We start from the raw sequence: 13,855 nt of genomic DNA, 5'->3' as shown, positions 1-13,855 counted from the left end.
ACGTTGTCCCCTGTTTCCTCCCTGGATAATGCTAGTAGAGTTATAATTTTTTTCCTGAATATCTACGGCCACTAATACAATGTCCCTATGTTTTCTTTTTTTTCATAATTTAATTATTAAATAAGATATGAACGTTCAAAAACCCAAAAAAATGGCCAGATTTTCCACTGTGTTCAAACGTCCAGAAAACAGATTTGGATAGATTATACAAAAAAAGCAAAACATAGGAACACAGCTCAAGCCTTTTTTTAATCTTTAATGAAAAAAGTACTTAAATCGGTTAAGTTTTGGAGAAGGAATCAGGGGACAACGAATCGTTGATTTTCTGGATTTTCTGCAGTTGTCTCTATCGCGTTCTGCGGTATAGGCTTGAGGTAAGGGAGACAGCTATAGATATTACACGTACTTTTTTTTCATTTCTCTAGCCGCTGTGGTATCCTCTTAACGCAAGAAATGTTCGCAAAGTGCAAAAACTTTTAATAGAAATAACTGTCGCCACGTCTATTACGAACGCCACGTGCAGTTTTACGTAATAGGGAACATGCAAATATAATATTTATGAAAATTTTGCTATTAAAATGTTAAAGAAATATAAAAGAAGCACTGCAGGGTTAATATTTTATAAAATATTGTTTTCTTTAACAAAAATTACGAATTAAAAATAACTTGAAACGGAACGTATTTTCACGACCTCTGCAGTGGCTCAGTGGGTGGGCTGTCGGTAGCTCAAGAGGGGGGTCGCGGGTCTGAATCCCGCCGACGGGAAAGTTTTCAAAGTTCCTGGGTCATGGGTGTGTATCATAATATAATAAAAATGTTAAATATATGTATACTGTAGTATAGTATAAAAGTATTAAATATATTTCCGTTGTCTGGTACACGCGTAACACAAGTCCTTCAGGTACTTAGCACGGGACCAGCCTGACGTGGTGTGAAGCGTCCATAGGTATTATATTATATTATTATAAAACACAATCACTGTTCAGTGACGTCACACATGCTAAATGGAACGCGGGGTTCCAATGAAGTAAAGAAAGTCGTAAAGTTAATTAATTCAATACTCTCAAATAATTTCAAATCAAAATCGACATCTCGTTGTTAGTTACGAGTTGAACCACTGCACCGCCTGTGTAGTTTTCACGACGAGAGTACCATGAACTACGGACAGTAAATTGATTTGATTCTCGATTGTGTTACATGTACCATCAAAGAAATTGATTCATAGGCCGACAACTGCCTACTACCTACGTTATTTGGTCGGATTATGTCAACTTAATGCAAGTCGGCTGGGTTTGGGTCGACCATCTGCCGATGAATCTGATCTGATAGTACTTGGCTATGCCCAATCTTCATCCTAAGCCCAAGCGTCTGTTCCCAGAGCGGCGTTTGCCCGCGAAGCTACATGGGGTGCCGGGCTGAAACATCCTCAGCTCGCGCGGGTTCTTGGACTGAGCCTGCTAGAGCCCCCATGCGCGGCACTCGACCGCGGAGATGCTGTTCCCCTGCCTACGATATTGAAAACGGAACGCAGATTGAAGTAAGTATCCAGCCAACAGGAAGCATTATCATTAAGCCTTAATTGTTAATAATAATGAGCTTTACACACTGACAAAAAGAAAATTTATTAATCACAACAGACTTTGCTTTTAGAAAATTTTATGCTCTTTAACACTGGGCAAAAGTTGAAGCGAACTATCAAATTTTAAGATGCAGCATCCGATATTTCGTTTATTGATAACTGTAGGCAGATAAGAATAGTAAATTACAAAGCTAGAATTAGCTAGAATATTTCTAAAAGAGAGTTTTAACGCCATGTGCAAAACGTGCAATCTGTAACCAAACATCGTAGCTCAGCTTTTGGTTTAATCGCCGATGGTGCTTTTAATGTTTCAGTTACTCGAGTTTGATTCACATATGCTGTCAAATTGCCAACGGCATGAAATATCTGGAATCGTTCGAGTTAGTACATCGGGATTTGGCGGCCAGGTACGTTCTTGTTTTTTAGGAAGAGACTATCTTTTTCTCACAGCTTTCAATCGCGTAAACTAGTGTTTCTTTCTTAATCGATGTCTGAAGACTGAAGATGCCTTTTAGAAGAACGTTTTTGAAAGTTTCTAGCTCTAAGAGTTTAGCCCAACTGGCCAGTCGGAAATCTATGTGAAGTTCATGATGACCTTGACAATTTCGTGATACCTCTTCTATATCGTTATTGAATGAATGAATGAATATGCTTTATTGTGCTCAAAATATACAAATGAAATAAAGGAAATTCACATGAACTCAGCATGAGCACAAAGGCGGCTTTATCGCTATAAAGTTATTTTTACAGAAACGTGACAGTCAGCGAAGATCTCCACATTAAAGTATCTGATTATGCCATGTTCTGCGAGGAGTTCACAGGCGAATACCACATAATGGCCAACGGCGCCAAAATACCATTGCGCTGGATGGCCTGGGAGAGCTTGCTCATGGTAGGAAACCTTTATACTGGAAAATGATTAAGCTGTTTTTCGTATTTAAAGTTCAAACGGCAACAAGTGGCATAAAACTTCACAAAAATAATAAAATTTCGTTTAGTGGGCCTCTAGACGAGCAATTTTATTGCGCAATGTCACTTATTGCGTAATGTAATTATTGACCGTCTAGGGTTGATATTGAACGCGCGCCCTCAATCTAATTGTCAAAAGAATTCTTTAATAAAATTGAAGTGTGATAAATTGCACAATGCAATTCATCGTCTAGACTCTAGGGGCCGGCCTAAATAATTATGAATAACAGATTTGCTTACCAACATCATTTAATTTGTAGGGTCACTGTTCACCGGCTAGCGACGTGTGGTCTTTCGGTGTGACGGTCTGGGAGGTGTTGACGTACTGCATGGCCAAGCCCTTTGAAGAGATGAGCGACGACCAGGTATGATCCCGTGTTGTAGTTATAGACCAGCGTCTCTGTATTTGTGTTGTAAGTCAGCAAATTAAAGGTTGAAGCGTCAAGTTCTGAAGTATTTGTGTTGTAGTCAGCAAATTAAAGGTTGAAGCTTCATCAAAACAATAAAGCAAATATACTTACATATTTAGTTTTAGAAAATACCTGCTCAGTTTAGTAGATGCTAAGAAAGTCTCGTTCACATTCTTCAATGTTTGCAGGTTGTAGCTAACGCCACGGAATGGCGAAACGGCGGTCGTAACGCGAGAGTCCCCGCTGCCCCACCTCCCAGATGCCGTCGGGAGCTATACGACCTCATGCACGAGTGCTGGCGACGGGAACCCATGCAGAGGCCGCGCTTCCACGACCTCCATCGGTTCCTAGACCGAATGACCCACGGATACAAACCCCCCAACCGTTAAGACATAATCTTAGACTACATTTTTAATTAAGACGATTCGGCTACTTCACCTAACGAACTACGTTTCGTATGAGCTTCTAGCGTTCAGTAGATATACACTAGGTTAGGAACTGTATCGCCCGAGGGTAATGAAAAGTGAACAGACTGCAAATTGTGATAGGACGGTCGGGCAGTATTAATACAGTATTACAAACTATAAGCACTTAGAGATAAAGCGTGTAGAAAACGCGCAGCTTCGTATACTTATGTGTATTTCTGAACGTTTACTTGTAGGAAATATACAGAAGTGCTTCAAGATTGTGAGGACTAGTCACGACTCACGATCTTATAAAACATCGATATCCGACACGTCGGGTATTGATATTTTACAGCGCGCAGCGGGCCTCGAGGTAGGTTGTTATTTGTAGTCCGATTCCATAATTCGGTTAGGTTAAGTGATGTGATTGAAACTTAGAGGTCCGCTCGCGTGATGTTATCGATGTTTCTTACTCGAAATCGATGAATATATTCAACACGTCAGGAATATCGATAATACGATAATATGGTACACGCCTTTCCCCAGCGCCCTTCGCCTAGCGCTCCCACGATCTTCCATTATCACCGCCTCTACGGCGAACCCTTTAGTAGAATACACCAGTAAAGTGAACGGACACATCGCCTGTAGCGGCAGTGCCTTACCGTACATTTACTGGTGCAACCCGCTCTATCGTCGGCTCGATGGTGAACCTATACTTTAATATTGTAAGTATCGCTGCGACATAGATGAATTTACCCTGACGCTTATTTAGGAGGGCTAGATTCATCACCGAGTTCGACATTTGTCTATAGTATATCCAAATCTAACTCCTATTTTTTTAACCTGTTTTAAATGTTAAGGTTATTATATTCGAGAGGATTTATGGTCCTCTAGGGCGCAACCGCCCCCTGTGCTTCTTGTTTTCTTCAATAGACTTAGCAACTTTTGTAAATATGAATTTTACGGATTTTTCTTCTAAATAACATGTTGCACGATTGTCATTCGTCGATTGATATTTACAAAAGTATAACATAGGGTAAGTTACTTCGATGTAAATCGAACATCATATATATACCTTTAAATAAATATCTGTTCTTATAATCTCAAAATAAATAGTATTAGGATACATTATATCATTACATTGTATGTCCACTCATATTTACTAAATGTTGTCATATACATGACCCAATCCCTCGATGTTAGCTCCGGTTCATCTGTCAGTAAGTTGTATTGACTATTGAGAAAGCATAAAAGATTGATATTAAATAAAGATTTAAACAGTTCGAACGTTACGACGAAACGGAGTAACTGTTGCTAAACAGTATCGCGTGAATTTAAATGTGTCCTCTTTATATCATACTCAATGTTTCGAGCTAAGCGAGTGACTAGAGATATTATAATAAATGTCATTCATTGTGTACCCTAAGGTTGCCAGAGTACAATTCCATTCGATAATTTCGACAGCGTAGTAAGATATGAAAAAAATCGGACAAGAGCGAGTCGGACTCGCGCACGAAGGGCTTCGTACCATAACGTTATAGAGCAAAAATATGCCAAACATTGTGTTTTTTGTATGGGAAAACACTTTATTTTTTATTTAAACATTTATTTTAATTCTAATATAAACTAGATAACGCCCGCAACTCCGTTGCGCCAGAATTTGTTTATCGCATGGGAACCGTTCATTTTTTCAGGATAAACAGCCTAGATGGGGCTGAAAAGTATCTCCATACCAAATTTCAGCAAAATCGGTTCAGCGGTTTGGGCGTTAAAAGGTTATAGACAGACAGACACACTTCCGCATTTATAATCTTAGTATGGATTATTAACTTGGAAAAATTCAAGTCCCTGCCTGATGACATTATTAATACGAGTATCAAGCAAAAATCGGCCAAGTGCGAGTTCGACTCGCGCACTAAGGGTTTCGTACTATTATACAGCAAAAATAGGCAAAAAAAATTGGCAAAAAGTTACATTAGTTGTATGGGAATTAATTTTGTTTTTAGTATTTGTTGCTATGTCGCCAACAGATTTACACAATACGTGAAATAAAGTGAATCGTTGTAGCGTGTGGCGGCCACCGGCGTCAAAAAATGTATGAAACTACAGGAAATATGCCGGTAGCGGCGTTTTGTGGTTGTGGACGGTGGCCCGTATGCGGGAGCCCTTAGATACAGCCTGGAGACAGACAGACGGACAGACGACATACGGACTTACAGACAACGAAGTCTTAGTGATAGGGTCCCGTTTTAACTCTTTGGGTACGGAACCCTTAAAATTATTTGACGTTGAATCGCAAGTGTCTCGTCACAGAAACAGTCAAATGCCATACATTTTTGATGTCTAATTTCGCTGTCTAAACTATCGAATGCAATCAAAAAAGTACTCTGGTATCGAGTATCGATAAGGTTATCATCGACTGTGTCCCATCCCTAACGTGTAAGTTCATGTCCAACTTCATGCTTTTAACGCTTTGTATGTGCATTAGTTATTCGACATGTTTTAGTTTTTGTGCTGTTTTCAATGTTTAGTTATAGTGAGGTGCAGAGTCGGGCATGTTAATACGTGCTATTCCGTTTTAAAGCAATACGTTATTAGTTGTATCTATTTTCAATGTTTAAATACGGATTCTGATACAGTAATATACCTTTGTATATTGCAGACTTCTACTGTGTTAATAAAGAGATAGCACCCATTGGTGACAGGGTAAGGGTAAGGCGTAACAAAATTAAAATTTAGTCTAAGCAAATGATTTTGTAATCAAACGTTACTATATTATTATCAGCTATCGTTATTTTTAACTCTGTTTTATCAGCTATAGCACAGAATATATATTAGTAGGCTATAGTCCAAAACACGAGGTGAGTTTCAAAACTCAAAAGCTTCGTGATTTGGATCATACAAAACAAACGTATAAAAAAGTCAATAATAGCTTAAAATGTAAATTGAAAATATTCTAATTTTTATGTCTTTATGAATAACATAATTCAAGTTAATCATCAGGGGCGTAGCTAGCGCCGTATCAATAATACGGGGGCCACGAAGCCTCGGGCCCAAAGTGTGCAAACGAACATTATTTATAACTTTCCAAAAATTTTTTTACTATCTAATTGCAACAGTAAAAAGTCTATCAAAATATAACAATTAAATAATCAATTCTTTTAATTTGATGCAATTTTGCGAAAAGTCTTTAACCTTTATAAGGGCCCTCAAAATAATTTATATGACGGGGCCAAGGCACGCTACGCTTCTGAGTTTAATAATGTTGTTTTAGTAGATGGAAACATTTATATCCAGAATTTCGTTGCACTATTTCAAAGAAGACAATCCTCGATTCTACTGCCTAGAAGATGGATTTCGGAACGAAGTCTGCAGAATATAAAAAAGTGTAACGATTGGACTTTGTATATAAGGTTGCAGTTGAGCAAAGATACTCCTGCTTCTCAAAATTCTATATTACTGTATTTTTTGAAGTGTTTACCCTAGTTTGTATTCGACACTTCGAGTCGTAGAACTGATACTGATGAGAGTTTTTTCGTGAAGAGTCCAGTCGACTTTCAGCGTATTTTATTCCGAAATTTTATATCACTTAACATAAGGTTAATAACCTCGGCGCTTTAGAGGAGTAAAGTATGAGATTGTAGAGTTTTTTGCCTAGACATAGGTCAGTATATAATAATAACAAAAAAAATATATTATTTTGTCAAATATAGTGTGCAATAGATAATAATTAGGCACATAATATTTTGTGAAGACGCTCATTTTAAGACTAAAATCACGCGTATGATTTATGTTCATCTTTTATTAGACTTATACGAAAAAAAATCGATTTTTTTAACAAATTATAGCATTGTCATTGGCCCTCAATACCCATGCAAAGTTTCGAATTAATTAGACTACTCCAGTAGTATAATTATAAAAATAATAATCTAGGTAAAAACCGTGCTCAAAGATTCCGATACGTACAGCCCAAGCTTACAAAAGCGTATTAAAAAGGACTCTCATCAGGAAATCACATTTATACGACCATGGTCCAATGGATAAACGATTGCATTATTGCTGACGATCAATAATAATAGTTCTAAGGATAGTTTAAATATTTTAATGTCATAATTTTTAAAAATATGATAATAACATTGTTTGTGTTAAGTAATTATTTTAAACTAGTGGACTGTTTATTTTGTTAGATGCTAGATGTAAAATATAAGATAAAAATAAGGTTAATTACTTTTATAAAAGAATAGATGTTGCGTCCATTGCAAAGGGACGAATAATCTTTTCTTTTATAAAAGTAATTAACCTTATCTTTATCTTATATTTTACACCTAACATCTAATACAGTTCAAAAGTTTAAAGTAATAACACAAATTATATCTAGAAATAACCCTTAAAATAAGTTATAGGTTAATGATACAGATTTTATAGTTCATAATATTATGTACAGTCTAAACCACGAGGCGATTCACAAATCCCCTTTATATATAGCGCCCTTCTATTGAATAATATTTACTCAATCCAGTTAACAACTATCGTCATCTGTTAGAATCGTTTGGAGCGAATAGATAATTGTTTCTATCAAATATTTTTATTACTATCAATTTGTATTTTTATTTAAATGTTATATTAATTAAGTACTTTTAATTTGCAATGAAATCATAGATATTGTGACTATGAATAATTAAGATGTAAGCTATATCCTATCTAAGTTGAATCAAATTGCATAAATTATTTTTTAGTTTTTTTATTTTATTATTAGGTATTTATTAATTTAAATCGGTTCAGTAATTTAGGAGTCCTTCGCGGACAAACAACGTGACACGTCATTTTTAACCGACTTCCAAAAAGCAGGAGGTTATAATTTATATGTTTGGCTGTGGATATACATATATATATATATATATATACCTATATATCCACAGCCGAACATATTATTATAAAAAATATATTTTTTTTTATATTAATTTATAAAGATGGTTTGGGCTTTACATAACTGCCTAATATTTAAGACATGACGTTGGCAATAAGACAATATTGTCTAAGGCCGGCCATAGACGGACCGCATCTTGCAGTCGAAACCGACCTCCGACTGCAAAATGCAGTCGCCGAACGACGATCTAGAGTTTTCATACTAAATTCATATTATATATATATATATTCATACACGGACCGCTCGAGCAGATCTTGAGCAGTCGGTATAAAATTCCAACGTGATCGCTCTGGAGCACACGGTCCCGTCGGTCGACTAGGGTGGCGCAACTTTGAGGAGACGAATAGAACAATACGCTTGGGCTGGGCTGCATTTGGGAAGCTCTTAATGAGGGCTACCCAAGATCGGGATGGATGGCGCTCATTGGGGGAGGCCTACGTTTAGCAGTGGACGGCAATAGGCTGATGATGATGAGTCGGTCCCGACTGCAACTTGCGGTCCATCTATGGCAAGTCTAATTGGGCCATGGACACCACAGAGAAGTAGAATAAACATTAATTATTATTATTGCGCATAAATAATTAGATTTAAGTAATTTTCTACGTTAAAATTTTGGTTTCAGACCAAAATTTAAGTAGGGATTTGTCATCCCAAGTAATAGGATATATGAAAAATCTGCAATACAAAATTATATAATCCAGATAGGTAGTTCATGGCTTATAATTTTGGATCAGATTTAACGTTAGCATTAGTAGGTACTTACAGCAAAACTGTTGATATAGTTACCTATGTTAACATAAGCCTAGTTGTAGTTTAGTTTAGTTGTATAAATAATTTAGTAAGTTACATAATAGTCTGTGGTGGTCTCGAAGTGTATTTTATTCAATAGTCATCATTATGATTATAAGTATTTTGCTTATACGATAGTTTCGCAGAAAAATCATCAAAATTGTTAAAACACAGTTTGCTTTGTTTAATGTTAATTTGTATGCTTAAAAAAGCTTTGTAAGTGGTCCAAACCAAGAGATGAGGCACAATATTTATTACGTTTGACTTCGCAAAAAAAAATCGGTCAAGTGCGAGTCGCACTCGCGCACGAAGGGTGCGGTACCGTTATAGAGTAAAAATGAGCCAATTTTTTTGTTTTTAGTATGGGAGGCTCTCCTTAATATTTATTTTATTTTAATTTTAGCTGTTATAATTTATAAAAGTACACATAACTGAGGATTTTGTGAAAATTTCCTGTGTCTACCTGTTGCCATTATTGATATCGAGCAAAAATCACGTTTGTTGTATGGGAGCCCTTAAATATTAATTTTCTTTTGTTTTTAGTATTTGTTGTTATAGCGGCAACATAAATACACAATCTGCGAAAATTTCAGATGTCTAGCTATAGCGGTTCTTAAGATACAGCCTGGAGACAGACAGACAGACAACAAATCTTAGTAAAAGGGTCCCGTTTTCACCCTTTGGGTACGGAGCTTTAAAAATCAAAGTCACAAAATAAATAAAAAGTCTTGTGTCCTGGTTTGGGTCATGTAAATATTTATTTACTTATAAATCAGTCACATGAGATATATAATATAATGTATCTACTTGTAGTGTTCAGAAATCAGTTGATTTATTTGTAATAGCTGGTAGGTACTATATTTATCCTTTTCAAAATTATTATTTTTCGGCTTAGCAATAAAGTCTTGATTTCTTCAATAATATTATGTTTCACATAAATAAATAAAACTAGGTAGTTAATAATACATTTCCATATTTATAAATATTTACATTTCATTCACTAGGATACTTGTTGATGACCTGTACATGAGGTAATTATATTTTAATCCGAGAGCTACGAGCCAATTTGAGTAAGTGTTTTAAGTAAGCTAATACCAGAGTAGACAGAATTAAAACTTTGCCCTTTGTATAGGACCTGTAATCCAACCTACACACTTCTATCATAACCTACTGCAGACCAGTTTTTAAATGCAATTAAAAAGTTAAAACATCAACATTTTGACATTTCACCCTATGTGTTTAAAAAAGTTTGAACATCAAAATTCTGACCATTACAACTTTTTGGTCATAATTCTGACGTCCAACTTCATGTCTATGATTTTTTTTATTACATCGCCAGTGCTTTATACATAATTAGTATAAGAAGCTTGCTTCAAACACCTGCTCTGGACCTAGCTCTACACTTTGTTTGTAGGATATCGCTAGATATATTATTTTGTGTATACGAGATAGAATAATAAGTTGTTAGAGTATCAGTACGCTTCCGTAGAAAGCGAATGGTTTAATTAAGTTTTAAGCTAAGTGATTATACAATTATTATTGTAATAAATTCAATGAATGTCTACTCATAAGATGTTTATTGAAATTTTTTATATCCATAAAAATAAATGGATCCATGATAATATTAACAGGATATGTTTATTGTTTATGTGTTTGATTATGTTTAATAAACATGGAAATTACGTCCTATATTTATTAAACATATCTATGACTAAGATTATTAGATAGCGAGTGTTATTATTTGCATCGCAATGTTATTTAAGCATCGCTTATCCATCCATCATTTTGTAAAGATAGACACATACATGCGGGCACAGCCTGTAAAATCTATCATAAGGTATTGTGGTCATCATTACATGTCGTACATGAATATAACATTAGTACTATCTTATTAAAGCTTGGGTATATTTTCATACAAGAAGTCTCAATAAGGTTACAGCAAACAGGCAAAACTGAGAAAAATAAAGCAGCCTGCGTTATCATATTATAAGATAATTCAGTTTCATATCGTTGTAGGAATGCTTAAGAATGAAAATATACCTGAGCTTTTACTCCACCATAGGTACTTTAAAATCTCTATGTCACCGCTAGCTCGATTATTATACGATATATGTTAAAAGAAAACAGGTAAGCTAAGGCTCTAGCATAAGTACGCCCTGCAAGAATGTATTTCATTTCATAGAGTATTAAAGTTTTAGTATAATAATGTAATTAACAAGAAGTGGGTTGCGTACAACGAACGTTACTGGTGTCACTATGTCGAATGTCGTTGCTATGTCAACATAATATGTGTAACTCTCAAACTGGATCAAAGCTAATTCTATTGAATTGCAATGTATAATATTTTATTGTAGAGAGCAAAAGTGACCTAAAGTTTAAGTCATAAGAGTCAGAAAGCGACGCTGCATTTTAAGGTAGCGATTCAAAACTTTACGTAAGATACACGCATCACTGCTGTGCTGCGTTGCATTTGTGTTCTGACCCTTACTCTTAATTTTCCGGTACCTACATAAGTAATAGAATCTAAACTAAATAAGTGTGTAATAATAGCTCTAAAACTCGATGTTTTATTTAAAGCAGTTTCTGGTTAGCTTTAGGTCAATTCTACTCTAAACCCAGTTCTGTGTTGTTAACGCAAATGTCAGTGTTAAAGGATTATATTCGCTCTATCGACCATATCTTTTGGATCTTCTATTTTAAATATTAATCATTGATGTTTTTTTCTAACAAAATGTATATTAAAACCCAAAAAAAATAATAGGTAGTAATTCGCTTCTTATATGGGTGTCGAGCTCTGTTTCTTAAATCAACAGTCGTTATCATGATATCATATCATCCAAAGTTATAAGTACTTGATAAACATCTTTGATATAGGAAATATTTACAAGTGGTCTATGTCGGTGGTATGTTGTGAGGCAAAAAATTGGCCGATTGCAACAGTGCCATCCTGCTATTTTAAATCACCATTTAATACAGCTTTAATGCATCCTTGTTATAATAAAAACACAAAACAGTATTCTCGTAATATTATGTAAAACAAAATGTCAGAGTTCTTATTGGTTACAACTCGAAAAACCAGTACCTATTTTAATGTTTGTTTCACATGAGAAAACTATTTTAAATTATTTGATGGTATTCGGACTAGACCAAAGCTGTATTAATGTCGAATTAAAATAGCGGGTTTAGGGTATAGTTTTGCCGCCTCTATTCTATGAGTTGGGACCAATTCGGACAAAGGCAAGAGCCACGATTAACCTGCTTCTGGAACACTAACAAAATTGGCAAAATGACTTTAAATTAATCAAAAATTAAAAAGCGAGGGATTCGTCCTCATTTTTTTCATGTTTTCTAGTCAAATAATTTCTAGTCAAATACTCGTTCATGTTAAGAAAATATAGCCTAATTATTGTCACTCGATTTGGCTTTTTAATCAAGGAAAAGTTTGCACCAAGACGTAACGCGACGATGGTTTCAGTCATAAAATCTCATGCAAAATTTTGTGACTCGTCTTGTGCTCACATATTCTTACATGAATGAGCTAAAGTCATATTGTGTTTGTAATACTTCCTTACTATAACGTTCTAAGCCCATGGGAAGCCCATTGTTTTCAGTGTAATATTAGTAATTTAAGACATATCGTGTGTAATGGTTTCATTTCATCCATTATCATAATCACACATCATGTATTTATGGTCCATACTTAGTATACTGTATAGTTGGATACTGTGTATCGAAACCAGCACGAATTGTGTGCTCATAACTTGAATGTTAAAAACTTTAAGAACGTCTTTCTACTATTATTGTTTTCTTGCCTGTTTTACTTACTTTCAACATTAAAACAAAATTAGATAATTCATTTGTAAAATACTTTGCAAAGTTTCGAAAAAATTTACTATTAATTTCTACGTATAACTAAACATGCTATTTTTAAAGATGTGATAAATTTATGAAAAACAATAATTATTATTGGCATGGAGCACGCTACTTCACTAAAGATGGCATGTTTTCTTAAAAATATTTGTCGCTCTATAAATGAAATCAATTCTGTAGGCACATAATAAATATAATCAAAGACTTTTAGGCAAAAGCCTACTTTTTATGTAATTTTAAATGTTAATATAAATGTTGAATAACATATCAAAACCATTGTTTTATTCCAAAGAACCCAACCTAAGGTTCAATTTACACCGCTGCAAAATGGAATGGAAGCGACTTTTTGCAACTAAACTGTACATAGCATAATGAACTTTATATCAACACTAGCTGTTGCCCGCATCTTCATCCGCGTGGACTTCAGTTTATAGCGCACGGTGTCAACAAAATTGTTGTCAAATTTAAAAGCTTTTTAAAACTCTAGTACCCCTTAAATCAAAGTACCCAAAAACAGCTGTGCAGTGTGCACATAATATTTCATTATTTTAAACTAGCTGTTGCCCGCGACTTCGTCTGCGTGGACTTTAGTTTATAGCGCGCGGTGTCAACAAAATTTGTCAGATTTAAAAACTTTTTAAAACCCTGGCAAGTGGTACCCCTCTTAGGGCCGCTCTACACCGGAATGGCAGCGCTGAAAGTGCTCGCCTCGCCGCTGCTATTCCGGTGTAGCGCGGCCCTTAATTAATCAAAATACCCAAAAACAGCTGTGCAGTGTGCACATAATCTATACTAATATTATAAATGCGAACGTATCTCTGTCTGTCTGTCTGTCAGTCTCGCTTTCACGCCAAACGCCAAAACTTCCGAACCGATTGTAATGAAATTTTGTATACAGATAGTCTAA

At 35.3% G+C, this 13,855-nt stretch overlaps 1 protein-coding gene across 1 annotated transcript in view; it reads left to right on the top strand.

The window, feature by feature from the left end:
- LOC121739184 (epithelial discoidin domain-containing receptor 1-like) overlaps window positions 1-4,623 on the top strand; it is a 90,329-nt gene extending 85,706 nt beyond the window's left edge. The window contains exons 13-17 of the mRNA XM_042131533.1: window positions 1,379-1,537; window positions 1,894-1,986; window positions 2,330-2,471; window positions 2,809-2,913; window positions 3,147-4,623. Of these exons, the coding sequence (XP_041987467.1) occupies window positions 1,379-1,537; window positions 1,894-1,986; window positions 2,330-2,471; window positions 2,809-2,913; window positions 3,147-3,347 (700 nt within the window). The 3' untranslated portion in view covers window positions 3,348-4,623. The remainder of the gene's footprint in view (window positions 1-1,378; window positions 1,538-1,893; window positions 1,987-2,329; window positions 2,472-2,808; window positions 2,914-3,146) is intronic.
- Window positions 4,624-13,855: the final 9,232 nt, after the last annotated feature.

This window comes from Aricia agestis, chromosome Z, assembly GCF_905147365.1.
Source record: "Aricia agestis chromosome Z, ilAriAges1.1, whole genome shotgun sequence".
NCBI classification, from domain to species: Eukaryota; Metazoa; Arthropoda; class Insecta; order Lepidoptera; family Lycaenidae; genus Aricia; species Aricia agestis.
Note: the sequence above shows the minus strand (reverse complement) of the source record. Positions and strands in the feature narration are given on the sequence as shown.